At 37.9% G+C, this 27204-nt stretch overlaps 2 protein-coding genes across 2 annotated transcripts in view; one reads left to right on the forward strand and one right to left on the reverse strand.

Annotated features, from left to right (window-relative positions):
• LOC307000690 (uncharacterized protein) overlaps positions 1-27204 on the forward strand; it is a 441581-nt gene that overhangs the window by 179426 nt on the left and 234951 nt on the right. The window lies entirely within an intron of this gene.
• Positions 1244-26102, reverse strand: LOC307000920 (uncharacterized protein). The gene is made up of 9 exons (XM_079616902.1): positions 25933-26102; positions 15849-16172; positions 15415-15759; positions 14858-14950; positions 14707-14751; positions 14219-14266; positions 13993-14073; positions 1650-1712; positions 1244-1563 (listed from the first exon to the last, which is right to left on the reverse strand). The coding sequence occupies exons 1-8, from the start codon at positions 25991-25993 to the stop codon at positions 1657-1659; spliced, it is 1053 nt and encodes a 350-aa protein (XP_079473028.1). The 5' UTR covers positions 25994-26102; the 3' UTR covers positions 1244-1563; positions 1650-1656.

Here is a 27204-nt window from a genome sequence, read left to right on the forward strand (position 1 = left end):
GACTGATATTAATATAAATAAATTATATTTTCAAACTCAGTAAACACCATACTAATAATCAACGACACGCGTTTAATTGTACATTACGCATTTTCCTCCCAGAGAAAACCAAGAAAACGCTTAATGAGGCTTAATGACTGTATAAAAATGCTTTGTAAAAATAAAAAACACACAATTCGTTATTATTAATAAAACAGGCAGCAGGTTTATTTACACTGAACACAAATTTGCTTTCTTATGTCATATTCTGGGCTCGTCTGCTTTATTGTAGGCTATGCTTAATTACTTTAGTGTTTACTGAGTTTGATAATATCATTTATTTATTTAAAATCAGTCTAATGCATTACCCATGTTAGCGTTTCAGATAGTCCACGAGGAGGCGGGTTTCGTGACATCATCACGTACAATAGAAGACCCATTTCATTGGCTAGGCGCCAGCCAATAGAACGGCTCCTTTAAACACCCCCGCTCCCGCCCGCGCCCCTTCTCTCGCGCCTCTGAGTTGCAAGTGCACAAGTCAGTTTTGCACCTCATATATCGCGAAAAGAGTAGCAAAAGTCAAGGCGCGAAATTTGAACTTGTAATGACAGATTTGAGGAGTTGCAAGTGCCTATTTGAGGTTGTACTGGGAATATGAATGTAAGAAGAAGTGCAAATATATATTACACGTTTGTGTCAGTCATTGTATTTTTGTGAATGGCATTTTACACATTTGTGACTATTTGTCTGCAGCTTCAAATTCAGAATACAGGTTTGTGACGATTCTCTGCGAGTACAAATTTCAACATTCAACTTTAGATTTTTATTTTACAGGTTTTCACATCAGAGCTGTGAGTGTAAATTTGAGCATACAAGTACAAATATTTATTGTACAAGTTCTCAAATTCACATCTACGTGCTCTCGAGATTTACCTTCATACTAGAAGTGTTTCAAAATCCACAGATGCGTGCAGCGATTTACAAATGCACAGAAAGCGGTTCACAAATAAATGCCAGGCAGAGTTGTGTTTGTAAAATAAAACATTTGTAAATATTTTTTATTATTTGCAAATCTTATTTTATTTATTTGTGAATTTTATAATTGTTTGTGAAACTCTTTACATTCATTTGTGAATATTAATCTATTTATTTGAATACAATTCTAACCCCATAGAAATAAACTCAATCTGGTTAGTAATAAGTGAAGCTGGTAATGATGTTTGTGGAGTTGTTTAATGAAGTTGGAGTCTGACATCAAATGTTTAGATATCAACCCAATTTTAATTTTCAACCAAAATTTGACGTCTAAACGATGAAGTTCATGTCCAATAACATTTCTATCTGGGCTGAGCTCATATTGTGGCCATAATATCAGCACACAGTGAGTGTGAGTTACACTTTTAGCTCACTGTGACTCACATTCTGATCATATGGAGAGATCACTGTGAGATCAACGTGTTGACTGGGATTTAAATGAAAATTAATCTGGCCTTTTATTTGTAAAAAAAAAAAAAATGTTTTTAATAATAATCTAAACTTGGTGTCACTATTTCTTCAGGATGATCAGAGTTTTTTCTTTGTTTTCTGAGAAGAAGAAAATAAAACAATAAACAATCATCTGTACGATTTTTGCTATTTAAAATATTTGTGCAGATTTGCTCAAAACTCACCAGTATTTTATTGTAATATTGCAGGCATCTCTATTTCCTCTGGGGGTCTCGAGTCCTTCCTCCCTGCAAAATAAAAGCATTGACTGTCCTCTCGTATAACTCAAAATAAAATCATTGACTGTCCTCTTGTATAATTCAAAATAAAAGCATTGACTGTCCTCTCGTATAATTCAAAATAAAAGCATTGACGGTCCTCTCGTATAATTCAAAATAAAAGCATTGACGGTCCTCTCGTATAATTAAAAATAAAAGCATTGACTGTCCTCTCGTATAATTCAAAATAAAAGCATTGACGGTCCTCTCGTATAATTAAAAATAAAAGCATTGACTGTCCTCTCGTATAACTCAAAATAAAAGCATTGACTGTCCTCTCGTATAATTCAAAATAAAAGCATTGACGGTCCTCTCGTATAATTCAAAATAAAAGCATTGACTGTCCCCTCGTATAACTCAAAATAAAAGCATTGACGGTCCTCTCGTATAATTCAAAATAAAAGCATTGACTGTCCTCTCGTATAACTCAAAATAAAAGCATAGACTGTCCTCTCATATAATTCAAAATAAAAGCATTGACGGTCCTCTCGTATAATTCAAAATAAAAGCATTGACGGTCCTCTCGTATAATTCAAAATAAAAGCATTGACTGTCCTCTCGTATAACTCAAAATAAAAGCATTGACTGTCCTCTCGTATAATTCAAAATAAAAGCATTGACTGTCCTCTCGTATAACTCAAAATAAAAGCATTGACTGTCTTCTCGTATAATTCAAAATAAAAGCATTGACTGTCCTCTCGTATAACTCAAAATAAAACCATTGACGGTCCTCTCGTATAATTCAAAATAAAAGCATTGACGGTCCTCTCGTATAATTCAAAATAAAATCATTGACTGTCCTCTCGTATAACTCAAAAAAAAAACATTGACTGTCCTCTCGTATAACTCAAAATAAAAGCATGACTGTCCTCTCGTATAATTCAAAATAAAAGCATTGACGGTCCTCTCGTATAACTCAAAATAAAAGCAATGACTGTCCTCTCATATAACTCAAAATAAAAGCATTGACTGTCCTCTCGTATAATTCAAAATAAAAGCTTTGACTGTCCTCTCGTATAACTCAAAATAAAAGCATTGACTGTCCTCACGTATAATTCAAAATAAAAGCAATGACTGTCCTCTCATATAATTCAAAATAAAAGCATTGACGGTCCTCTCGTATAATTCAAAATAAAAGCTTTGACTGTCCTCTCGTATAACTCAAAATAAAAGCATTGACGGTCCTCTCGAATAATTCAAAATAAAAGCTTTGACTGTCCTCTCGTATAATTCAAAATAAAAGCATTGACGGTCCTCTCGTATAATTCAAAATAAAAGCATTGACTGTCCTCTCATATAATTCAAAATAAAAGCATTGACTGTCCTCTCGTATAACTCAAAATAAAAGCACTGACTGTCCTCTCGTATAACTCAAAATAAAAGCATTGACTGTCCTCTCATATAATTCAAAATAAAAGCATTGACGGTCCTCGCGTATAATTCAAAATAAAAGCATTGACTGTCCTCTCGTATAACTCAAAATAAAAGCATTGACTGTCCTCTCGTATAACGCAAAATTAAAGCATTGACTGTCCTCTCGAATAATTCAAAATAAAAGCATTAACGGTCCTCGCGTATAATCCAAAATAAAAGCATTGACTGTCCTCTCGTATAACTCAAAATAAAAGCATTGACTGTCCTCTCGTATAATTCAAAATAAAAGCATTGACGGTCCTCGCGTATAATTCAAAATAAAAGCATTGACTGTCCTCTCGTATAACTCAAAATAAAAGCATTGACTGTCCTCTCGTATAACTCAAAATAAAAGCATTGACGGTCCTCTCGTATAACTCAAAATAAAAGCATTGACTGTCTTCTCGTATAATTCAAAATAAAAGCATTGACTGTCCTCTCGTATAACTCAAAATAAAACCATTGACGGTCCTCTCGTATAATTCAAAATAAAAGCATTGACGGTCCTCTCGTATAATTCAAAATAAAATCATTGACTGTCCTCTCGTATAACTCAAAAAAAAAACATTGACTGTCCTCTCGTATAACTCAAAATAAAAGCATGACTGTCCTCTCGTATAATTCAAAATAAAAGCATTGACGGTCCTCTCGTATAACTCAAAATAAAAGCAATGACTGTCCTCTCATATAACTCAAAATAAAAGCATTGACTGTCCTCTCGTATAATTCAAAATAAAAGCTTTGACTGTCCTCTCGTATAACTCAAAATAAAAGCATTGACTGTCCTCACGTATAATTCAAAATAAAAGCAATGACTGTCCTCTCATATAATTCAAAATAAAAGCATTGACGGTCCTCTCGTATAATTCAAAATAAAAGCTTTGACTGTCCTCTCGTATAACTCAAAATAAAAGCATTGACGGTCCTCTCGAATAATTCAAAATAAAAGCTTTGACTGTCCTCTCGTATAATTCAAAATAAAAGCATTGACGGTCCTCTCGTATAATTCAAAATAAAAGCATTGACTGTCCTCTCATATAATTCAAAATAAAAGCATTGACTGTCCTCTCGTATAACTCAAAATAAAAGCACTGACTGTCCTCTCGTATAACTCAAAATAAAAGCATTGACTGTCCTCTCATATAATTCAAAATAAAAGCATTGACGGTCCTCGCGTATAATTCAAAATAAAAGCATTGACTGTCCTCTCGTATAACTCAAAATAAAAGCATTGACTGTCCTCTCGTATAACGCAAAATTAAAGCATTGACTGTCCTCTCGAATAATTCAAAATAAAAGCATTAACGGTCCTCGCGTATAATCCAAAATAAAAGCATTGACTGTCCTCTCGTATAACTCAAAATAAAAGCATTGACTGTCCTCTCGTATAATTCAAAATAAAAGCATTGACGGTCCTCGCGTATAATTCAAAATAAAAGCATTGACTGTCCTCTCGTATAACTCAAAATAAAAGCATTGACTGTCCTCTCGTATAACTCAAAATAAAAGCATTGACGGTCCTCGCGTATAATTCAAAATAAAAGCATTGACTGACCTCTCGTATAACTCAAAATAAAAGCATTGACTGTCCTCTCGTATAACTCAAAATAAAAGCATTGACTGTCCTCTCGTATAATTCAAAATAAAAGCATTGACGGTCCTCTCGTATAATTCAAAATAAAAGCATTGACTGTCCCCTCGTATAACTCAAAATAAAAGCATTGACGGTCCTCTCGTATAATTCAAAATAAAAGCATTGACTGTCCTCTCGTATAACTCAAAATAAAAGCATAGACTGTCCTCTCATATAATTCAAAATATAAGCATTGACGGTCCTCTCGTATAATTCAAAATAAAAGCATTGACGGTCCTCTCGTATAATTCAAAATAAAAGCATTGACTGTCCTCTCGTATAACTCAAAATAAAAGCATTGACTGTCCTCTCGTATAATTCAAAATAAAAGCATTGACTGTCCTCTCGTATAACTCAAAATAAAAGCATTGACTGTCTTTTCGTATAATTCAAAATAAAAGCATTGACTGTCCTCTCGTATAACTCAAAATAAAACCATTGACGGTCCTCTCGTATAATTCAAAATAAAAGCATTGACGGTCCTCTCGTATAATTCAAAATAAAATCATTGACTGTCCTCTCCTATAACTCAAAAAAAAAACATTGACTGTCCTCTCGTATAACTCAAAATAAAAGCATGACTGTCCTCTCGTATAATTCAAAATAAAAGCATTGACGGTCCTCTCGTATAACTCAAAATAAAAGCAATGACTGTCCTCTCATATAACTCAAAATAAAAGCATTGACTGTCCTCTCGTATAATTCAAAATAAAAGCTTTGACTGTCCTCTCGTATAACTCAAAATAAAAGCATTGACTGTCCTCACGTATAACTCAAAATAAAAGCATTGACGGTCCTCTCGTATAATTCAAAATAAAAGCTTTGACTGTCCTCTCGTATAACTCAAAATAAAAGCATTGACGGTCCTCTCGTATAATTCAAAATAAAAGCTTTGACTGTCCTCTCGTATAATTCAAAATAAAAGCATTGACGGTCCTCTCGTATAATTCAAAATAAAAGCATTGACTGTCCTCTCATATAATTCAAAATAAAAGCATTGACTGTCCTCTCGTATAACTTCAACACTTTTGTTGGAGTCAATTCATTTCTAACAATTTGGGGGTTCGTCCGAGATTTCTCCAGACGGTAAGAATTTAAAATTTTTTTAAAGAGAAGGTTGATTCTTACTGTCTGCTGAGAAAATATTTTTGATAATTATAGTGCCATGATTTTTTGCCATATTTGGTAAACTCAGGTATCCTCGTGTTTTAATTAATACGGGAAGAACGCAAAAGAGATCTGATCTCCTCTTTTGGTTACCTCGTAATCAGTACGGGATGGTTATCCTCGCATTTTGAATAAATGTGGGAAGAGCGTGTAGGGAAATTGATCACTTTCCTCCGTTTGGTAAAATCCTTACGATTGGGCTACGTAAGAAGGAAATAGATTTGGAGCTGAGATTTTTCTCTCTCTCGCAAAGCCTATTTCAATGTGAAGTCTCTGTCTTTTGGGCTATGAATGAATAATACTTTGATTTTTTTTTTCTCTCTTTCTCTGTCTCTTTATCTCTCTCTTTTTGTCCAATGTACTAACACAATTAATCTGTAAAATCCAGATTTGTTTCTTTGTTTTCTATTTGGCTATTTTGAAAGTTGTTTTAGTTGAATTGATCTAGAAGAGAAATCTTTGTGTGTTAACAATGGGGAATAAAATTTTTACCACCATTATTCGATGAATCGCCAAAAGATTTTATGATTAGAAATAATCAAGCGTTCTTCACAGAACCATATTTGTCAAATTTAGTGGGTTGGACGGCTGGCAAGTCACAATTGTCTCCGTTCCCCAGTGACGGTTCGTTTAAAGATGACGATTTGCGCGCAGCAAAAGATATGGTCTGTGGAAATTGGGGAGATCCAAATTGGGATTACGAATATATGAAACATTCTTATAAAATTTGGAATGACATGAAATCATATTGGAATCGTGGTCCAGCCAAAAATATTGAAAAAAACCTTTCTGCTTCTCCGGCTGCACGGTCTGAGACAGAGCAGAGTGTCTCTTCTTCCGTGCACCCGAAAGAGGAAAAAAAGGCAGAAGAGTCAGTTTCTGTGACTGTGCCGCTCCCTCCCAAATACGAGAGCATTCAGCCTGCTACAGCTTCTAAACCTGTAAAGAATAAGTTGTATCCAGATTTAAAGGGGTGGTTGATTGCGATTTCACTTTTTTCATTTTAAATAGTGTGTAATGTTGCTGTTGGTGCATGAACAGTATCTGCAAAGTTGCTGTGCTGAAAGTTCAACATAAGCAGAGATATCGTCTTTTAAAAATCAGGAAGTTTAATGCCTACAAAAACGACTCGAATGGGACTACACCGAGATACTTCCCGGGTTTTATACGTAGCTAACCCATACATTTACATCAACCGGAATATGCAAAAAATGGGGCGTGGCCATATTTCTGCGGCGTTGTGGAAGAGGAAGAATTATAGTGGAGAGCTGTAGCCATGCTGTCGAAAGTGTGTTATTTTCACCCAGCTGTCATGTCTTCGGTGTTCGGGCTTCCTATGGACGCTGTAGTTCGTCAACAATGGCTACAATTTCTGTTTTATTATGTTCCTGAAAATTACAATCGTAGCTCTCTGTGCTGCGCATTTTACGGAAGACAGCTTCCAGAATCTCCACGAATTCAATGCCGGATTAAACGAGAAACTGTGACTAAAACATGAAGCAGTTCCAACTTTAAACGCAGAGGCAGCCGTTGTTGGGCCACAACCTGTAAGTAAGACTTAATCATTTTAAATGTTTGCATGTATAATTTCAGACGTAATGTTTTAGTTTTATCAGGGACGTAAACAAATGCCAGCGCTCGCGTTATAGCCACTTAATTATGCTATTTCTATGACAAACGCGTACAAACATTTTGAACCTGCAATTTGTAATTATGTACTAATTTTGTAAATGTATTTTCCATGTATACTTTATGAAGTCATTTTTCGATTTGATCAAGAACGTAAACCAATGCCAAAGCTGTTTATAGTAGCCAGTTAGTTCGATGCTATTTTGTGTATAAGACAAACGTGTATAAAGTTTAAAAAATATATATATATATGTAATCGCAACAGCAAACTTCACCTGCTGTATTACTCAGTCATTTATTCTGTTATATTACATGTTTAATCAGGAGAAACCCGTATCTCAAAAGCTAACAAGTGTCAGCAGTGGCATTTTCAAGTAACAGCGTATCGAAATTATTATATAATAATAGTAGAATAGAATAATAATAATAAAAAAAATTTACCATTCAGAAGCGTTTTGTAAGAGCCGTGTTTGGGGAGGTTCTGCTTGACTCTTCATTGCCGCTTTCTGGGTCTGACTCTGGCTCAAACTGTACGGCAGTATTGAAACCATTATTTACATTTGACCGGAGCACATGCAACTTTCGCCGGTAAAGGTGATGGGCGTGAAGTTTCCGGACAACGTGCACTGCGCAGTTTAGCCAATCACAACACACCGGCCCAACTAACCAATCTGAGCCCATGCCTGTTTCTGAGGGAGTGGTTTCATAGAATCAGGAAGTCAACCGGTCGTTCAAATGACAGAGGAGAAAGCGGCTTACAATAAAGGTCAAATTTATGAAAAATAAGTCTAAAAAAAAAAAAAAAAAAACGAAGACATGTTATATTGCACCCCATAAATACAATAATGCAAAGAACAAAAGCAGTAAACCACCCCTTTAAAGACTGCGACTGCATTTCCCTTTGTGGAAACATCAGATGGATTTAAAGTCCACGCTCTTAATATCACCGAAGTGATGGCAATTTGCAAAGAATTACCAGACCCCGCTCGATCTCCGCATCACTATGTGTCGGTATTAAAACGTTTAACAGCGTACAGTCAATTGACTGGTCGAGATTACCGCTTTATTCTGACTAAAACTTTGCCTGCCGAAATTACAGAAGAGGAGCTAATTGAAGGAGTGGAATTGTTAAACCCGTTAAATGACGCACCGCCTGCTCGCAACATTGTGATAAAAGATTCAGAACCTATTGATTTGTCTAGACCGTATCGCGAATTGAGACTAGTGGATGATGACGATGATGAATTTCTCAATGAATGGGCGTGGGCCAGTCCGGGTAAGCTCAAACTTTTTTTCAAACAATTAACTGCATTTTTGCCGAAGTTGTCGTCTGCTAAACAAGACATTTCACATGCAGCTAATACTAAACAAAGAGCTGGCGAGAGTCCAGTTGCTTTCTTTAATCGATTTAAGCGTGCCTGGATCGAAGAGTCTGCCATTCCTGTTGATGATGATAATTGTCTGTTGTTTGTGAACACGTTTCTAAATAACATGCACAATGAAACTGCACAATTGATTCGAATTACAACAACGAACATTTCTTCTATGAATATAGAGGATCTGGGTAGGAGACTTCGGGAACTTTCCTCTGCCGGAGCCTTTGATTCCTCCAGAGGAAAAATTCCAGCAATGCTTCAAGTTAACGCTGTTCAAAACCGTCCATTAGCCAATAATAAAAACCCTATAAAGTGCTATTGTTGTGGCCGTTCAGGGCACATCGCCAGGTTCTGCAGGAGCAAAGCTGAGATGCAGCAGCCTAATAGGAACCAGATGTTCCGGCGCTCGGATGGCTACGGGCCAAAAGCCCCCTCCTTGCGCTCTTCAGGCCAGCAGTTTGCAACTTTATATTTTTATTTATAAGGGCATCATAGGCAGGCTACCGTGCTACATATCCAAATTTCTTTCTTTTACACAGAGTACTTATGGTTTACGGTCCCAGAAAATTCTCTCATTGAATGTACCTCAAGCCCGGACAGAGTTTTTCAAAAAGGCTTTCATGTTTTTTGCACCTTCAACTTGGAATGACCTACAGAAAACACTTAAACTACAGTGTCTAGTTTCCTTGAATGATTTTAAACGTTATGTTAAATCTATAGAACATGAGTCCATCCACATGTGCAAATGTTTTAAGTAATGGCACTTTTATTTAATTGAAATGCACTTGAGTAGTCTTTGCCTTTTTTGTGTTTGTTTTGTGATTGTGTGATCAAATTTGTTCTGCTATCTTGGCCAGGTCTCTCTTGAAAAAGAGATTCTATATCTCAATGAGACTAACCTGGTTAAATAAAGGTTAAATAAAAATAAAAATAAAAGTACCTGATGTTAATCCCAAATTGTGGGCGGAACACAAGGATGACGTAGGCCTCATCGATGTACCACCCTACAAGGCCAATTTGACAACGAATAGGCCTGTGTTTCAAAAGCAATATCCGCTTTCAAAGGAAAAAGAGGAGGGAATTAAATCCAATTAATCCAATCAGGAAGGCAAATGGTTCTTGGCGTTTAACGCAAGACCTGAGAAAAATTAATGATTTGATAAAACCACTTGCTCCTATTGTGCCAGATGTGCAAACTATTATTAATTCTATCCCTTCGGAACATACATTCTTTTCTGTCATTGATTTAAGCTCCGCCTTTTTCAGTGTTCCTGTTGATCATGAGACTCAGCCACTGTTTGCATTTTGTTTTCAGAATTGTCAATACATGTGGACGAGACTTCCACAGGGGTTAAAGGACTCGCCGGCTGTTTTCTCTGGTGTTGTGCACGCAACTCTGAAAGATGTCAAGCTACCTCCTGACACCTGCCTCCTTCAGTACGCTGACGATATATTAGTCACTGGTGCCTCGGTGCAACAGCCGCCGCAATCCTGGCCCAAGACCATGGGGGTACATTTCGTCCTATAGCTTATCTATCTAAAACCCTTGATTCTGTGGCTAAGGGACTCCCTGCCTGTTTGCGTGCAGTGGCTGCGACAGCGATCATGGTACAGGACGCTGAAAGGGTTGTTTTATCACATCCACTCACAGTACACACTTCTCACCAGGTGGGAGCCATTATGCATAACATTTCAACTCAACACATGACTGCCCAACGCCGCTCAGGCTATGAGGCTATATTGTTAGCTACTGCTAATTTAACGTTGAAAGTAACTTCTGTTATTCATGGCCCTACTGTACATTTGCACAGGTTGCTGACACAGGGTGAATTTCAGAGTGACGACCACGACTGCCTGTCCAGAATCCAAACCTCGACTGCCTGCAGGCCAGATGTGTCTACATCTGTCCTGGAGGAGGGGAGACATTGGTATATCGATGGATCCTGCTTCAAGCCAAATGACAATTTATACTTGTGTGGTTACGCTATTGTTGAATTACCTGATCATGTAATTGAGGCATATTCTTTGCCATATAAATCAGCACAAGTAGCAGAGTTGATAGCTTTAACGAGAGCTTGTCAATTGGCAAAAGGTCAGTGCATCAATATATACACTGACTCCAAATACGCGTACGGCGTAGTCCATGATTTTGCTAAATTATGGGAGGAAAGAAACTTCAAAACCTCCGATGGAAAACCAATTTCACACCATAATATTGTTTCCGAGCTCATTAGTGCAGCACAGCAACCATCGAAAGAACCATCTCTCTCCCTCTTCCATCAGAAAAGCCAACTCATCCTTTCGTTCCAGGACAACCAGTGTTGATTAGGTGTCTGAAACCCACGAAACTCGGGGAACCAAATTATCTGGGGCCTGCCACGGTGATTGCTGTGACGAGGACCGGTGTGCTGACTGATTTCCAGCCGCAGTGGATCCATGCTAGCAGAGTGAAGGCAGCTCTGGCAGCCTGGGGAACGCATAAGCCTATGCAAAGTAGACATCCAGCACTGAGCGGAAGGACAAAGAAACGTGGAAGAAGACGAGGAAAAGAAATTGCTAATTAAGAATCAGCAATAATTATCATTGAATCAAGTCAGCCATGCCTGCAAAATTGATCTTGTACCTGTTCATGCTGACAAATGTACTTATGCACACACAAGCCCTTATTAGCAGTGGTAATGAAACTTGGCTGAAGTACGAAGAAGAGCCACATGCGTTTGCAACTAATATGTGGTGGAGATTAGCTAACTTCACTGCTAAGGCCGGAGGAAAAACAGGTGACTGTTATGTGTGCACAAAAATGCCACAAAGTGCTTCTGGACCGCACGTAAGTGTTAGATCACCAACAACGAATGAAGAATTGGAATGTCCTTTATTCGTTAGTATAACTGGATTGATTGCACCCAGAAACTCATCTTCAGTATGGAGTTGTGGTGGTAACAGGACAATGACTGTTGCAGTACAAGTACATGTTAAAGTGGCAACTGTAGGTTCAATCCCTGACTCATTGATATGTCTTGAAAGAAGAGTAGGAACTGTGAAAATGGGTTTCATTCCTGAGAGTAAATGCAATCGAACATATTATCATTGCGAAATACGAAACAAACCCTGTTGTATGAGTTGTATTTCGGGAGAAGGACAATTTAACTCGGAAGAATGTATGAAACAATCTTCTGTCCCTCTATTCACTATGACTGCTTATGGATGGGCAACTCCCGAAGTTCAAGAACTGTGCGCCGAGTATTGTGAACTTTACTCTGGTAAAAATTGTCATAGGTATGTTCCAACTTTAAAAGGAACAAGAGCTGTAAAAGATTGGTTTTGGTTGTGCGGACACATGGTCTATACTACCTTACCTTTTAATTGGAGTGGACGATGTGCTTTAGTAACTTTGGAAGAATATTCTATGATTCTTAGATCACCAAAAACCGCTGATATGAAGAAGCAAAGAAACACACGCTCCCTCTCTGATCGCAGTTCAGTTAGTAGTCTGGGTAGAGATAATCCAGTACCAAAAGAACATCGACTCTGGACTGGTACGGAAAAATTCTTTGAAGGTATTTTTCCAACAATTGGAATATCCAGTCTTCAAATAGAAGTAGAAGTTACAAGATATGAGTTGATTTCATTTATTAAAACTACTAGGGAAACACTATCTGCTGTCCAAGAGGAACTTCGAGGACTCCGCTTAACTGCTCTACAGAATAGGTTGGTCCTAGATCAGCTGACTGCGGCAGGAGGAGGGGTGTGTGTTATTGTTGGAGCTTCCTGTTGCACTTTCATCCCCCAAAATGACATGGAGGGTCATTTGATATCCCAGGGGATAAACAACATGACAAGAATTGCTCAAGACTTAGAAAGAAGAGAAGTGAGTGACAGAGGTGGGTTCGGTGATTGGATCACAAGATCACATGTAAAATCCTTACATTTATTATTTGTTGTATTATTCCATTTATCAGAATTTTGATTCATCGTGCTATGAATACTTTTGTATCTTCTCAATATGCTTTGATGAACAGAACTGTAAAGTGTTAATGGTTTTGAAGGAAATGTTTGATTGAAGGATGTTTATTGTACAAGAATAGACATGCAGAAAATGATATGATATGATAATTATATTATATGATAATTCTCTATCAAAGGGGCCATTGTTAGAAATATTAGTTCTCCTTTCCTGCATGCTCCCAGACCTGCATATGCAGCATAAGCATTCCTTTATGTTAATGTAATGGTCACATCTGTTATACATTAAGAAGGCCCCTTTTGCTCAAATGGAGGAGCTGGTTCGAGGGTCTCCATTCTTTACCATTGGAGGGTCCCGTTCGGATACACATGTCTGTGTGGAGTTTTGACAGGAAACTGACCATATTTAGAATGTGTTATATAACTATGCTATATGATGTAATGTATGGTTTTATTGGTGGAGGGGTTTTACTCCCTTATACTTTTCCAAACCATTGTCTGAGATTAGAGAATCTTCTCTCCTCCAGCGCTGGACGAATTGTTTATTCATGCCTGAATAAAGACAGAGACTGGGGCACTTGTGTTGGAGTCAATTCATTTCTAACAACTGTCCTCCCGTATAACTCAAAATAAAAGCATTGACTGTCCTCTCGTATAATTCAAAATAAAAGCATTGACGGTCCTCGCGTATAATTCAAAATAAAAGCATTGACTGTCCTCTCGTATAACTCAAAATAAAAGCATTGACTGTCCTCTCGTATAACTCAAAATAAAAGCATTGACTGTCCTCTCGTATAATTCAAAATAAAAGCATTGACTGTCCTCTCGTATAATTCAAAATAAAAGCATTGACTGTCCTCTCGTATAACTCAAAATAAAAGCATTGACTGTCCTCTCGTATAACTCAAAATAAAAGCATTGACTGTCCTCTCGTATAACTCAAAATAAAAGAATTGACTGTCCTCACGTATAACTCAAAATAAAAGCATGTCCTCTCGTGTGTGTTTTATCATGACTGCAGATGTTCAGATGAGTGTGAATGATCAGATTGTGTGATGCTCAAACTCACCAGCTCTTCTTGCACAGATGATCTGAAGAAGAATCACAGTAGGAGCAGCAAACACTGCGATCTCAACAATAGTCACGATCACTGCAGGAAACATGAGAGGAAGAAGAGAAACTGGACATGACTGAAGTCAAGGGTCTTCAACTATCAACAGTTATTGATGAAGCATTTACAGACTGACTGATAGTTTAATGTTATAAAGCTGTCAGTATAAATGAACGAGTCGTACCTCTGTATAATAATCCAGCATTCACACTGACTTCAGTTTCTCCTGGATCTGTGGATCACGTCTGTTAGTTCAGTTCAACACATAATGCCACATATACACAACATCAGCATCACATAATACTCGAGCTTCACGTCACAGAAATGAGGAATATGTGCACGAGTCTGTCATCATTATCTTCTTTCTTCAGTCTCAAGCTGTCAGGAGGAAAATGACTATCGCCATTGACCAAAAATAAATATATTTGATGCTTTATTCATTCATAGATATTCATGTTAAGTGAGGTTCTAGCACACTTGTGTTACTAAGTTTGCAGAAACATTGAAATGTGGAATATCTATTTATTGACGGCTCTAAAACATATAACGATTCCTGTATGAAAACATTCAAATGCGCAAATATTGAGGAATCCTTCGAGGTTGATGTGTGACAGTGATCATGTGATCCTGAACCGTGTGTATGAGCTGCTGCTGTAGTTCGTTCACACACACCTGGATTCGGAGAGTTTGCTGTGGTGTCTGGAGTCAGTGTTGTTGCTGTAGTTGATGTTATATATCATATTTTAATGCATGAACATAATTTCCTTTGAGGTTTCAATACTGAATTCATGGAATTAGTGAGACTGATCATGTGATCATGAACCTTGTGTAGGAGCTGATATCTTCTTAGACTTTGTGACTGGAGTCAGTGTTGTTGTTGTTGTTGTTGTTGTTGTTGTTGATGTTGATGTTACAACTATTAAAAACAAAATGGAAATAGTAATACGTATATCATATTTTAATGCATGAACATGTGAATCAGTGTTGAAGCGACTGGAGCTGCAGAAGATGAATGTTCAGACGCATCACCTGTAGGACATTAACATCATATTTTCATATTGATCATAACATGACACGCAGTTTGTGTTCAATCATCACAGCTTACAGTGGCAGTAGTTGAGAAGAGAGATGTTCCTGTATCATTTATTCCTGGTTTATATGAGAGTGAAACACAGTGAGCTGCTTCCCATAAACCTTCAGCTTTCCTGAATCAATGACATTATTAAGCCTTATAATTCCTATAACTGACTTTCTCCATGGGTCATACTCGGCTTTATAGATTTATGCAATATTTCATGTATGACCCATGAAGGCATCAGGAAGAGTAGAGCCCGTCTGTGAAAGTTTTCACTAATCTGTCTGAAAAGAGTGTTTTCTCACCTGAATACTTGACAGTGTATCCGACTGAGGTCTTGAGTTGCTTTCTGAGAGTAAGCCAACATCTCCACTCTCTGTTGTCATCTTCATTCAGGAGTGTTGTAGTCAGAGTGATGATACAGCGATATTGATCTGATGATGATGATGATGATGATATCTGATATCTGGAGTCTGTCTTCAGATCAACACCAGTCTGATTCACCCACAACAGCTCAAGATCCTCATAACGGACCCAATCATCACAGGAGACTCCAGCATTATACAACTGACAGGAGAGAGTCACAGAGCGGCCTGGACTGATCTCAGTCTGTGAGGATGAAGATGATGATGATGATGGAGACACTGAAACTGAACACAAATCACACACTCTTCAATCATCATCTGAGTTTAATAAAGAATCTGCTCTTTTTAAATTGACCACATAATCATAAACTTACCATGAAGAACATGCAGATAAACACGTGCATCAGTTCCTTGATGTCGTCCATTCACAAATTGTTGGCAGATGTATTCTCCATAATCTTCTTCTGTGACGGTCTTGATGTTCAGAGAGCAGTCAGACTCCAGACTCAGTCTCTCGTGTCTCTCTGTGTCTTTCTTCTTTATCCCTCCAGTAATCAGTTCAACTGTCCCTGAACGTCTGAATCTGTTAGCGTAGATCCATGTAGTTGATGTGCAGTCATGAAGAGCTTTATTACAGGACAGACGCACATTTCCTCCAGAACTGATGAACACATGATCAACCTCCACTCCACTGGTTCCTGAAACACAGTATATCTAAGTGATCATTATGATATTAATACATGAAAAAACATAAAACATACCAGCATAAAAAGCAGAAGATTCAAAGCATACAGTATTTTTCCGGTGTTTGATAGTTAATGCATTAATAAACATTTATGGTTAAACCAAATCAAACGCCTCTTCAATTATTTAGAAGGAATAAGAAATACTCTGACTTTGAAACAAATGTAGATAATGTAATATCATCATATCTTGAACTGTTGATTTGAGCTTTGTCATAAACATTACTGGACGGCATGTGCAGGTAGTGATGTACAGAACTGAACTGTATTGTTTTGATAGTTTATGCTTTATTAGCTTGCGCGCCATATTTGATTGTAAACGTGCCTCATGTGTGTCTTTACAGGTGTTTGATCTTCCTTATGAGTCCATATATGTTTAATGATGTAAATAAATAGTAAAATAACTACAAATAACCTTTATCTTTTATTTGTTTGATTGTTTGGGTGAGTTTGAAGGGAAAGAGAGCAACACAAAACAGAAAAAGACATTTTAAGATCTTTAAAGCGAGTTTGATTTGGTTTATCCATGAATGTAATAAATGCATTAATATCAAACATGTCTAACATGTAGTTTTGCGTGAATCCATAATGACTCCAGTCGTAGTTCAGGATAACTCTTCAGTGTTCATGATTAGTTCATGCTTTCAGTTTTCATAGTTCATGTTGAGTTAAGCTGAAAAAACTGCATATGGTTTGTCATTATGTTAAATAACTTTTATACTTGACCTGACTCAATAAATTCACTTTTCTGCCTTGTCATTGGTCTAATGTAGTTGAGTTTAGTTGTCTTGAAGTAAAACCAAGTTTTTTGGGTGTAATTTAAACTAATTGCTTTAAATCAAATTAAAATTTTACGTCCACGTTCAAACCACGTGAAGACTGACATCATCGAGTTTGGGTCGATCATTTTCTGTTCGGCCGCCATCTTGTTTTGCTGTTTGAAGACCGCGTTGTGGATACGAAATTTCCACAGTATTGGTGAAGTTTTATCTCTGTTGATATATGTAACCCGTCTTGTCTTTCTGCGTTGTGTTCTGGGTTGTTCTCAAGTAGACACAGTGGCACGGGCTGTCACAATGCAGTTTATTATCTGCGGTCATAAACAATATGGCAATGAGTGTTGCGTGACATCAGGTTAGCATCTCAGTCAAATCCAGTATTGCTCTCTTTGTATTCACATTAATCACATTTAACCTCTTTTCATAAAGAAAAACTACATACATTTGTAATCAAAACAAATACAAAAAAATATCACAGATATTCCCAATAGAAAAACACATTGTAAATTCCCCTTAGTCATACATTAATTCCATTATATAAACTACACATATATTGATTGTCATCTCGAACCAATATGCACAAACACACAAAAAAACATACCTGCGGTCATAAACAATATGGCAATGAGTGTTGCGTGACATCAGGTTAGCATCTACAAAAAATAGCATCACGTCAATACAATGTTAATGGCCTGCCGTACAGCTAGCTCACCACGTGCTGCAGCAGCTACCGAACTGCATTTAACATATAATAAACACAATATCGCGGCTCGTAGTTCAATAAGACTACTGCAAGATTCACTCATCATCATAGACACTCTTACACTGTGATAAGTCAACAAATAAGTGATAATAGTAACTTATATCTCCGTTTTATTATCGGAGAGACCCGACGTGAACTCACCTCAGTCAAATCCAGTATTGCTCTGACTGAGGTCAAACTTGCGCGGCGCAAGTCTCCGGTCTGATGACGTCACACGCACGCACTGCACTAACCCGACGCGCAGGCAGAATGAACCCAAAACGAAACTCCCAGTAATACAAAAAGTAATATTTCTGGTGGAATTCATAAGTATACAAATAAACCTGCTACATATAGACTTGTATGATATTAAAGTAGAATTCAATGAATTAATGCATGTGTTTAGTTGAATATTTGTGTTATTTTAAAGGCTGGTCAGAGTCATCGGATAGTTCAAGTGTAGCTATAGGCCTGAGTAAACTATGCATAGCATTAATAAATACTTTAGTAATAGATCATTTGTGGACTTTTAATTACATGATTTATTTGGGTTTTCCTGAATCGAGAATTACGAGGCGGCCGCCTCCGGCTGTCCACAAAACTCAGACAGGCCGTCACGACTCGCATGCTCAGATTAGGCCTGTCCGATAATTAAATAATCAGAAATATATATATATATATCTGTGGCACACAATTCTTCAGATGTTGAGTTTGTTACTACCGTACATTTATAATCACGTAAGGATCAGTTAACTGATCAACCCTCTGATGGTCTTCGTCTGGAGTGACACTCGTGGTCTTTTGTCTCCTGGACCCCAGACAATAGCATTTCATTTTGTAACAGAATACATTTTTTTATTTTTTACAAATATAATTTCACTCTGTTTATTAATGTTTTTACTCAACATTTGTGCAGTTTTTGGAGGATTTATGATCTTTTACATTTCTAATAACTAAATAAATAATTTTTTTAATTGGCTTTTTACAAAAAAAACAGCATTTTATGTACAATTCACTTTATAAAAGACCCAGATTTCTAACTTTCATTCATGGGGATAACATGGATAATTTTACACGGTTTAATGTAAGATTTTTGCCCATTTTTTGGAGAATGCAGTAAAAAAAAAAATCACTTTAACCACTAGATGGCTATAGAGCTCCAATATATGCTAGTTGCTATTTGACTAACTTTATCTTTTCACAAGTTGGATTCAGATCTAAATATCATAAAATCACAATTATAACAAAAAGAACCGTTTAACCGTAAAATAATAAATATATGGTAAATACTTGATTAATCAAATACGTTGTTGATGATTTAACACACTGTAGGTTCTGATTACGCCATAAAAGTTTAAACATGCATGTGTAACATGTATAGAAAGTGTACTGTTAAATATATGTATTGTTAATTAGAATTCTCACAAAATTGTTCATTTACACACACCTGATGACTGCCTAAGTGAAGTGAGTGCCTTTCCCCTTTAATTGATGTGACGTCATGAGTCAATATAATTTCCTGTTCTGTCCCCTCCTCTTCCTCTTGGCATTGGTAATGCACTGGAGAGGCGAGTTATTTTGGGCTCTGGTTAATCTTAATTAATCTTTATTTTAATTGTTGCTTTTATGTCTGTATTTTCACTCTAATTTATTTATATAATATGATTTGATCTATCTCTGTGGTTATGTTTGTCATTTCATCTTGTTTAAGTTATATTTTTGCATCTGGGCCTAAATGTGATATGAGAGCACATGTGATAAGTGTACATCACATTTGTTTTATAGAGTAACCGAGGGTGATTCTCACTAAGAGGCTGATTTTGTTTTGTTTGTACATCAGATAAAAGATCCAGCAAAACTGCCGCCTGTTGTCCCGTGTCTGTCTCGACAAAGCTACACACACAACGCAGACAATTGCATAACTGGTGTCGCGAGCAACCGGTTACACATGCACGCAATGACCTATTACATAATGCATTACACAAATTACATTATGAAATCTGTATGACATCTTTGCACCTTTAAAAATACTTTTTGATAAATGTTAAAATTACACCAATTTATTTAATGAATGTATTATTTATAAATAATTAAACTTACAAAAATGTTGGCTCTTTGGTGCAAAAGCATATTCATGCATTTTAATGTTCTTTATGAAAGTTGGTGATTGCTGTGTTTGTCTTTCTTTAAGATACTGATGTTGAATGACAACAGTTTTGATACATTGTAGTCCAGTCAGAAGATAACGGTCAGTAATTGGTCTCTGTTTGGTAAGATCAGTTGAATTATGAATTAGCTCTCTGCGTAAGAATAGTTTTTGTTTGTTTTGGTTGTGTGTCTTTCAGATTGGCCAGAAAGATGAAGCACAGAGAGAACTTGGACAGGCCACCATGGCCATTGTTGTGCTCCGTGAAAGTGATGGTGTAAGCCAGGGGTGGGGAACGTTGATCCTGGAGGGCCGCTGTCCTGCAGAGTTCAGCTCCAACCCTGAAAAACTCCCCTGATTGTAGCCTTAAGGCGGGCATACACTGTGTGATGTCTGTGCAATTTAAGCAAGGTACCGACTCACACTGAACGATTAGATCGCATGCGATGTAAAGCCAAAGCTCAGCATTTATGTGCTCACACTATACGGTCCGAACGCCGAGCTGCGACTCGACTGCTCACACTATACGGTCCGAACACCGAGCTGCGACTCGACTGCTCACACTATACGGTCCGAACGCCGAGCTGCGACTCGACGGCTCACACTATACGGTCCGAACGCCGAGCTGCGACTCGACGGCTCACACTATACGGTCCGAACGCCGAGCTGCGACTCGACTGCTCACACTATACGGTCCGAACACCGAGCTGCGACTCGACTGCTCACACTATACGGTCCAAACACCGAGCTGCGACTCGACTGCTCACACTATACGGTCCGAACGCCGAGCTGCGACTCGACTGCTCACACTATACGGTCCGAACACCGAGCTGCGACTCGACTGCTCACACTATACGGTCCAAACACCGAGCTGCGACTCGACTGCTCACACTATACGGTCCGAACACCGAGCTGCGACTCGACTGCTCACACTATACGGTCCGAACACCGAGCTGCGACTCGACTGCTCACACTATACGGTCCGAACGCCGAGCTGCGACTCGACTGCTCACACTATACTGTCCGAACACCGAGCTGCGACTCGACGGCTCACACTATACGGTCCGAACGCCGAGCTGCGACTCGACTGCTCACACTATACGGTCCGAACGCCGAGCTGCGACTCGACTGCTCACACTATATGGTCCGAACGCCGAGCTGTGACTCGACTGCTCACACTATACGGTCCGAACACCGAGCTGCGACTCGACTGCTCACACTATACGGTCCAAACACCGAGCTGCGACTCGACTGCTCACACTATACGGTCCGAACACCGAGCTGCGACTCGACTGCTCACACTATACGGTCCGAACACCGAGCTGTGACTCGACTGCTCACACTATACGGTCCGAACACCGAGCTGCGACTCGACTGCTCACACTATACGGTCCGAACACCGAGCTGCGACTCGACTGCTCACACTATACGTGTGAAATATGTGTGAATCAGCGCGATAAACACCCGTGCCTGGATGCGCCTAGACGATATCATGTATCCAGAGGGAGATATTGTCAAAACAATTATCAATATCAAGATGATTAGCATTTCCAATTTATGAATTAAATTATTATTATTGGAATTAAAATAGCCCCACATCATCACACAGCCTTCACCATACCTAGAGATTGGCATGGGGTACTTTCCATAAGATCATCTCTCAATGCAAATCAAACCAGCTATTAGGCGAACTGAAATAAAACCATGCCAATCTCTAGGTTTGGTGAAGAGTGTGTGAGGATGTGCGGCTATTTTAATTCCAAAGGCCAAGGCAACTTTATCAGGATCCATGAAATAACTGGCCTTTAAAAATAAAAATCTGCCGCCTCTATGGAAATTTAACATAGGGGTGTCCTGACTTATGCACCCTGTATTTTAAGGAAGAACATTTATTTATTTACGATACATTATTCATTCACAAAGAAAATTGGTGTCCTTAAAGGTTGGAGTTTTCCTCATTTTTTAAATTACGGCATTAAGATAAATTTCCAAAAGATGATTTTTTATTCCTCTTTTTAGGCAACTTTAGCATGGGTGTCTAAACTTATGCATAGCACTGTATGTATTAAATTATTATTAGTATTATTGTATTATTATTATATTATTAGGGAATTATATTATTAGGGAAGGCCTAGGCTACTTTTATTAATAAATTGGTAGGCTATCATAATAAATTTTGTCATAAATTATTTGTCAGAATTTGGCTCAAAATCGCACAGTGTATGCCCGCCTTTAGTGATGCTGAAGACATTGGCTTGTTCAGGAGTGTTTGATCAGTGTTGGAACTGAACTCTGCAGGACAGCGGTCCTCCAGGATCAACGTTCCCCACCCCTGGCTTACACCATCACTTTCACGGAGCACAACAATGGCCATGGTGGCCCACACAGAAGAAAATTATTAGTTGAATAAAGTCATTATGTTTATTTATTATCTCGCACAAAAAGTATTCTCGTCGCATGATAAACTTAAGGTTGAGCCACTGTCGTCACTTGGACTAGTTTAATGATGACTTTACTAACTTTTCTGGGCCGGCAGAGGCAATTACCTAGCAGCCTATGGAGGAGTGATCCAGCTCTCAGATTTCATCACAAATATCTTCATTTGTGTTCTGAAGATGAACGAAAGTCTTACGGGGTTGAACAACATGAGGGAGAGTAATTACTGACAGCGTTTTCATTTTTGGGTGAACTAACCCTTTAAATGTTCCTGCATGTCATGTCTTTTCAGGAGCTTTCAATGTTTTTGTTACATTCAAAAATTCAATGCAAGACAATCGGAAATGTCCGAGTGACAATTTTACTGTAGTGTGATTTGATTCAATATTGACTCATTTGGATAAATATTGGGTGCACAAGATAGGCATTATTTTTTCTCAAGAAAAACTAAATCTCTCCTAATGCTGTAAACATACAGAGAGCCCCATCCGCTGGTAGTATTATTTAAGGTTAAAAATAACGCAAATTATAATAACTACTTCATTTAATGATATAAGTACAATACAAATATAATAAGTATGTAATATAGTAGGGGAGAGGCGGGACAGTTGAAACGCTTTTCAGATAAACGTCATTTTCTACGATAAGGTTACAGATAGATTTTTTTTGTGTGTGTGATCAACAACTCACATATGTGTTCTCTTAGTATCATGTGTTATTCGGTACAAATATAGAATGATTTAAGTAAAAATTGACTTTGATCGGTAGTTGTGCTTTGTTTCAATCGTCCCGCCTGAGCGGGACGGTTGCAACACAGGGGTGGGACGGATGAAACATAACAGTTTAAACGGAAACTATTTATGTAATGCTTGTTTTTATGAACAATACCTGACAAGTAACTTGTGTACATATTGTTACAAACATATTTTGTCATTTATTTTAATTTAAAGGCTCATTTTAACCATTTTGTTCTATCACCCATTAAACATAGACGATAAGCCTATGCGCATTTTGTGTAATCTTTCTAATAGGCTATTTTGACGAAGACAGACAAATCCGTTTACAATTAATTATCTTATACTTCTTCCTTGAGTCATATCGAGTGTTTACTAGTTGAATAGCCAAAAAAAAGTACCGCACGAAAGAATTCACTTACTGCACTCAAAAACAGCTTTCCGGCTTTAAATCCAAAATGGCATGACGTAAAGAAGAAATGTTTTAGCGGGTCTGGTAGGCATTGCGTGTTATACGTGCTGAAGAAATATGACGATGACGTGAGTGGTTTTCAAGAAAATCGCAATGTTTCATCCGTCCCGCGTTTCAATCGTCCCGGCTCTCCCCTACACATATTTAGCAAAATACTCTCTATAGCTCTTTTTTTCTAGCCAGCTAATGTGCTTTATATTATGGTCATGGCTTTCCTGAGGTAAATGTTATGTGACATAATTGTTCTCCAGTGTTATTGTCCTCTTTCTGCGATTGAAAATCACTGATTGATTGATATTATGTATGAGGAATATACATTTCGGTAAGTTGTACTGCATCTTTCAACATTGTTCATTCGTGTTTATTTACTAGCTAGTAGAGATAATCGGTTCACGCTAGTTATCTGTCATTCACATTTACAAGCGCCAAACCGGTATTTATTGTTTGAATTTCGTAATAAAATTGACAGAATCTGAGAGCTGAGATTTTTTTATATCATAATAAAAAATTAAAATCTATGTCATAGATCATAGGTCAGTTGCGTGAGTCTCACACTGAATGCGTGATAGTTGGCAGCCCTTTCCCCCTCACTAAAAGCAAACAACACACTCTCCAGAATAAACTATTAGTCTTTATCAGAGAGATGTTCAAATCACTGACACACTCTTAATACGAAGATAATTCTCCATCATCAGATGTTTGAGTGACACTATGTCCAGTATCAGGAATAATACAGTATGATCTGTGTGTGTCAATTAGGGATGGGCAAGAGCGATCGAGTACTCGATACTCGTTCGTGACAGCGACGATCGATCATGAAAACAATGATCGAAAAAATATTCTTGTTTTTTGTGATTGGTTATTGCGGTATTTGGGCCGGTTCCTGAGGTCTGATTGGTTACCGTTAGAGAGCACGCCTTCCAGACCGGCGAAATAAAGTGAAACTGGATTTGAAAATGCACTGCAGTGATGCCAGGAATTACTTTAATCATGAAATAAAGTTAAGAGCAAGATGTGCAGTGCCAATCTATATTACATAACATTATACTGAGAACACGACTGTAATATAATTTAGTAAATTCTTTGAGCTTTAGTTTGTCAGCGCTGTTAAAGGAAGCTCGCTCACGTTACACATCAGACTAGTCACGGTTCATGTGCGCATTCGCGTCCTTTTGTGCAGATGTAAGTTGCAAGATTACTTTTATGTTGTCTATATCTGATTAATCACAAATACAAGACGTGTTTAATTTAGTTTAATAACCAGCTAGTGTAAGCCTATTGAGATCAGAGGAGTGAGGTTTACTCGCACAGCAACTACTAGCTGGCCTCCGTTACACTCACCCCCCTAAACCTCACTCCCATCCGGGTCACGGCACCGTAACCCCTCCACCCGGGTCCTACTCACCCTGCTCCGTGCGGGTCTCGAACCCGGGTCTCCGGCATGAGAGTCAGGCACTCTAACAAGGAGGCTAAAGACTGCAGCCTCTAGCGTCTGTCGCTAGAGCGCCTATTGAGATCAGAGGAGTGAGGTTTACTCGCACAGCAACTACTAGCTGGCCTCCGTTACACTAGCAAAAAAACGACCGTACATTCACTCTTCAGTCTCGGCTCCATTGCAAGATGCAAGATGGTTGTTTCTAGTTATGGCTTTGAAAACCCGCAGTGACTGTAATCACTTTCTATCACGCAAAATAAAATTAAGTGCAAGATGTGCAGCGCCAATATACACAAGATATTCAGCATTATAATGAGAACAGGATTGTGATATAATGTTGTAAATTCTCTGTGCTTTAGTTGCTCGTGTATCAGCGCTGTTAAGGGAATAGCGCATCCAAAATTTCCCTATCAAACCACTAGTTCACATGCGCATTCGCGTCCTTTTGATCATGTAAGTTGTCATGTTACGTTTATGTTCTGTATCTAGGATATCTGATTATTAATCTCATAGGTTGTCGTAGAACGTGCTTCAGTTTACTAGAGATCATTTACTCTTCAGCTTTACCTCAAGCAGCTTTTCCTTTTAGATGTTTCTTTTTCGAAAACATTGATGCATCATAGTGTTATTTTTTCTAGTCATACGTTCATGTTTTCATGTTTAATGTCATATTTTTATTTGTCAACATTAATTTTCGTAACAGTCTTACATGTAACATTTTCTAACATTTTCATGACGGACACGCCACGCCTCCGCACAAGCCCCGCCCCCCCTTGATTACTCGAGTACTCGTTTTTGAGACCTGTTGATGATCGAAATGAGAAAATGACAAAAATGCCCATCCCTAGTATCAATACACAACTCTGAGATCACAACGTGAATGTGTGCAAGAATAAACTGAGCATGTTCAAATGAACTCTTTCCAGACTAAATCCACTAAATGTGTTTAGAGAAAATACAGATTTCTTTACCTGTGAGAAGTGAAGAGAGAATGATCAGTCCCAGCAGACACAGATCACACTTATCAGACATTTTCTGTTTCTGTCAGTCTTCCTCTTCATTATATATAGTTACAGCTCTTCCTTTAAACGTCACCAGCTCCTCCTCTGGTTGGTCACTTCCTCTGATCTCATCAACTGAGTGTTTAGTCCTGACTCTATGATAAAGCTGAAGATGCGATCAGAAAGATCTCTGGTGTAAAACTGAAGCTCTGGATCAGAAAGTGAGCTGAACTGTGGCATCCAGAAACCAACCAAGTCCATAAAGAAGTATTATATTTGACACTGAACAAAGTGCTTTGACTGAACAGTTCCACACAAATCAATACAAAAATATATTTTTCCTCTCATTAGCTATGTTTCCATCACCCTGTTTTTATGCGCATTTTAAAGTATCGCATCAGAAACGAGTGATGGAAACGCCAAATTTCTAATAAAAAGCCCTTATTTCACAAAAAAGTTTTCACGCTCGCTTGAGGTGGTTTTTGACTTCTGCGAGTTAAAGAGTTAAATTTCCCCAATTATGTTTTTTTTTTATATTCCCTTTCACACAGAGTGTAATATTGCTGTGTGTGAATGTAAACGTGCACTTTCGAATTTAAAACTTTGCAGAACGTTAAATAAATGTATAATAAATATAAATAAAGAGGCCACATTCAGGCCAAGGTCACGTGTGTGTGTGTGTGTGTGTGTGTGTGTGTGTGTGTGTGTGTGTGTGTGTGTGTGTGTGTGTGTGTGTGTGTGTGTGTGTGTACTAATGAAGCTTTTATTAGGCTACTAAGTTTGTGCTTGTGAAACCACAATTTCCAGAGAAGTTGCATTGACAGATGCGTCATGATCACACTTCATTTATATATACACAGCAAAAACTCCAGTGTTAAATTAACTCTTGTGGAAATTTATTTGAGACAACACTCAAAGTGTTACAATAAGGGTACATTAAAATGTCAAGGGTCATGAGCCCAACTAAAGAAAACACGATTATTATTATACACTTAAAATTGTGATTTTCTCCTTTGGTGATTCTGCTTGTTAACATCACGTGTCTTCAATAATGGTCAATCATCACTCAATGAATCACTTAATTATTAATTATACCTTATTTATTATATCATATACCTTATGAATAAGAGCGGGATCATATAACGCTAGCTAAAGGATGACAGAAAAAACGAATGCTTCGTTAATTGCGTTAAATATTTGAACATGTTAAAGCTGAACAAAAAGGAATCACATGCGTTAATG

Source organism: Phoxinus phoxinus (genome assembly GCF_949152265.1).
Source record: "Phoxinus phoxinus genome assembly, chromosome: 1".
NCBI lineage: Eukaryota > Metazoa > Chordata > Actinopteri > Cypriniformes > Leuciscidae > Phoxinus > Phoxinus phoxinus.

What these genes read in the sequence shown, in the direction of transcription:
- LOC307000920 (XM_079616902.1), bottom strand. Translation starts at nt 25,993, where the DNA reads ATGTCTGATAAGTGTGATCTGTGTCTGCTGGGACTGATCATTCTCTCT. An exon ending in TTATCTGCATGTTCTTCATG is followed by an intron (nt 15,760 to 15,848) that starts GTAAGTTTATGA and finishes ATTTGTGTTCAG; the next exon opens with TTTCAGTGTCTCCATCATCA. An exon ending in ATACACTGTCAAGTATTCAG is followed by an intron (nt 14,951 to 15,414) that starts GTGAGAAAACAC and finishes TGTTTTTAATAG; the next exon opens with TTGTAACATCAACATCAACA.